General features: G+C 47.6%; 1 protein-coding gene across 1 annotated transcript; it reads left to right on the forward strand.

The window, feature by feature from the left end:
* Positions 1–221: 221 nt before the first annotated feature.
* Positions 222–2,820, forward strand: Tex52 (testis expressed 52). The gene is made up of 2 exons (XM_051173085.1): positions 222–299; positions 2,246–2,820. The coding sequence occupies exons 1-2, from the start codon at positions 222–224 to the stop codon at positions 2,798–2,800; spliced, it is 633 nt and encodes a 210-aa protein (XP_051029042.1). The 3' UTR covers positions 2,801–2,820.
* Positions 2,821–3,085: the final 265 nt, after the last annotated feature.

Genomic DNA, 3,085 nt, shown 5'->3' on the forward strand with positions numbered 1-3,085 from the left:
CTCCTGTTACCACATTTTGTAACCAGATCTGACAGAACACTGCCCTCCCTACCTCACCAGGAGAGCATTAGGGACTGAAGATCCTCCCAGGGTAGGCAAGAGCCTCCTCCCAGCAGCACTAGTCAGGAAACATCACCATAGCAACCCTAGCAGCAAACAATGGTACCAGACAGGGCTTTCCCCTAAAGCCTCCCCTCCTGGCTCTGAGGCTCAGAGGAAGAATGGACAGCAGCTGGAAAAGATCGCTTGGGAGGCCAGGCATGAGCAATGTATCTCATGTCAGGGAGCCTTTCCTGCAGGTAGAGTGGGACTCAACTCTGCTCCAACCTTTCAGGGGTCCTGAACAGCAGTCTCTCTGGTACACAAACTGCCTTCATCCTAGAATATTCTGAGTGTGGAGCTTAGGAGGAGCAGCAGCCTGGCCAATGCGGTTTGAAGAGGCCTTATCTAAAGAGCTTGGGACCAGAAATATTGTTAGCTTTGGGATTGGATTTTATTAGAGTGTTTGTATGTATGTCATAAACTGTCTTGGGAAGGGACCCAAAAGTTAACCGTGAAATTCCTTCTGCACAGCCTAAAGGTGACTTGATTTGTGCAATAGTTCTAGGACATCTGATATTTGAGACTGATTGCAAAGATCGAGTGTGGAATTTTCTGCTTGTGACACCATGCCCTTGCCCAGGAAGAAATAAGATTTTTCAGCATTGGGCATCTTTCATTTTCAGATTTCGGGGTGTTTGTTTTCTGTGTAGTCCTTGTTAGCCTGATATTATCAGCCTGCAGAAGCCCTGTCTCAGCTTTCCAAGGGCTGGTATTATAGATGTGTGCCATTATGCCCAGGTTTGGATTTGTTTGACTTCATTTATTTTTTAGGCAGAAATTCCCTATATTGTCCTGGTTGAAATTCACACCTAGGCCAGGTTATTGTTAAACCTGTGGGGATCTGCCTGGGACAGACAACAGGATGACTCGGGTGGTTGGGGCATTTTAGAAGAGACATTTCTGTCCTGGTCAGAGTGTGAACAAGCTCTTAGCCATGTTTCACACAACTAAGTATACTGAGGTTGAATATGGTCCCACTCAGTTGAAACCACATGTGAATTCCTTACTGTAGCAGGATCTTTCTACATCTGAAACAGGGACTTTGTTGCCAATTTTTAAAGAGCAGAAGTTGACAGAGTGGAAAATCAAAGCCAAAATGTAGTAAGTGGAAAAAGAATGAGATTTGATACATCTGTGGAAATTATATGGAGGGGAAGGAAGTAAGTTTTGGGTTGGGGCAGTTACTAGTCTCATTGAAATAAAATGCCTGACAAGCAAAGTTAAGGGAAGAAGGGTTTATTGGGGTAGGAGTTTGTCGGCAGTCAGGAAGATGAACACTAGTGCTTACCTAGCTTTCTGCTGGATGGTGGCATCAGAGTTAGTGTGCCTCTTCCCACCTTAATTAAGCTACCTAGAGAACCCCTTTTGAGCATGCCAGAGGCTTACAGCCTATATGGTTCTAGATCCTGTCAAGCTGACAATGTTAAGAGAGCTAGCTCAGTTTGTAAAGTGATTGCTGTACAAGCATGACAACCAGAGTTCAATCCCGAGAACTCACAACAAAACCTTTTTTGCAGGGGCCTCGAGAAATGATGCAGTAGTTTAAAGCATTTGCTTCTCTTGCAGAGGACCTGGGTTAGATTCCCACCTACATAGTAGCTCACACCCATCTTTAATTCCATTGGGTCCCCTGGATTTTGCCCTCAGAGACTAACAAGCACATGTGTGGTACATATACATACTTGCAGGCAAAACACTCATAAAAATATTTTTCAGGTAATAAAGTTTTAAATGGTAACACACACTTAAAATCTCGGGTGGGGAGAAGTGGATTCTCGAGGCTTGATGGCTGACAACCAGTCAGTGTAGTACAGCCAGACCAATAATTCCTAGACCAGTGAGAAATACCATCTCAAAAAACAAGATAAACAATATCCAAGGTGGTCTCCTGACTTCACACACATATGTATGTGCACATGCACCCACATGAGTACTTGGACATGAATGTACACACGTGTGCATGCACACATACCCTGATGACAGTGAGAATGGAGAGATGCCTCTTAAAGGAGGTCATGATATCCTGATGAGTCCTGGGTTGGAGGCTGGCTGCTTGTACTTGGGAAGGAGAGCAGAGCATGTCTTCAGCATCCTGCTCCTCTGCTGGCACAGTCATTCTAGGCTCACTTTTGTGTCTCCCTAGATGGTCCATGCCAGAGAATCCTTCCCCACCCACCAGACTTGGACTCAGCGTGAGTTCCTCCTCCCCAAAAAGGTCACGGAGTTGCCAGGCTTCACCCAGCAAGCCTACCACAAGCTGGCTCTGAAGCGGCCACCATACACAGAAATCAAGTCCAAGGTTCATCACCAGGAATTCCACCCTTGGAAGGGTGCAACCCAGCACACCTGGGGCTTTCACACATGGCTCGATGTGGGACGGCTGCCTGCCACCTTCCCCACTCGGCCAGACATACCCTATGACAGCAATGTCTGGCGCTGGTTGACTCACTTCAATGCCCACCAGCTGCCGGCTGCGCAGCCTGCCATCCCTCCACCCTCCTGGATGGGCCCATACAGCTTCCTGACCTTCATCAGTACCACCCCCATCTTTGTGGACATGAACAGGAAGAACCAAGTGATCGTGAGAACAGTGAGAGAGCTGAAGGAGGTGGAGAAACTCAAGCTGAGGAGTGAACTAAGGGCCCCTCCGCTCGATACCCATGGCAATATTCTGCCCCCACCAAACTTCAAGAAGTAAGCACACCCCTTCCCAGGCAGTGACCCATGTTCACGCGCCTCTCCCTGTCCCTGTTTCTGGTATCTAATTTGTGTCCCCAACTTTCCCACTCATGGTCATCTGAGACTTTTCTTTTGTGCAGCTGGAACCCGTGATCTCGCAAACACGTAAACAAGTGTCTTGCCAAGGAGCCACACTCCCGGCTGCTTTCTGAAAGTAGCTGGCTGGAGGGTGCAGATGAGGCGGGGACAGGTAGCCAGTGGAAGACACTTCATCATATAACTAAAAATGGAGAGAGGGCACTAT

This window comes from Phodopus roborovskii, unplaced genomic scaffold, assembly GCF_943737965.1.
Source record: "Phodopus roborovskii unplaced genomic scaffold, PHOROB, whole genome shotgun sequence".
Lineage (NCBI taxonomy): Eukaryota > Metazoa > Chordata > Mammalia > Rodentia > Cricetidae > Phodopus > Phodopus roborovskii.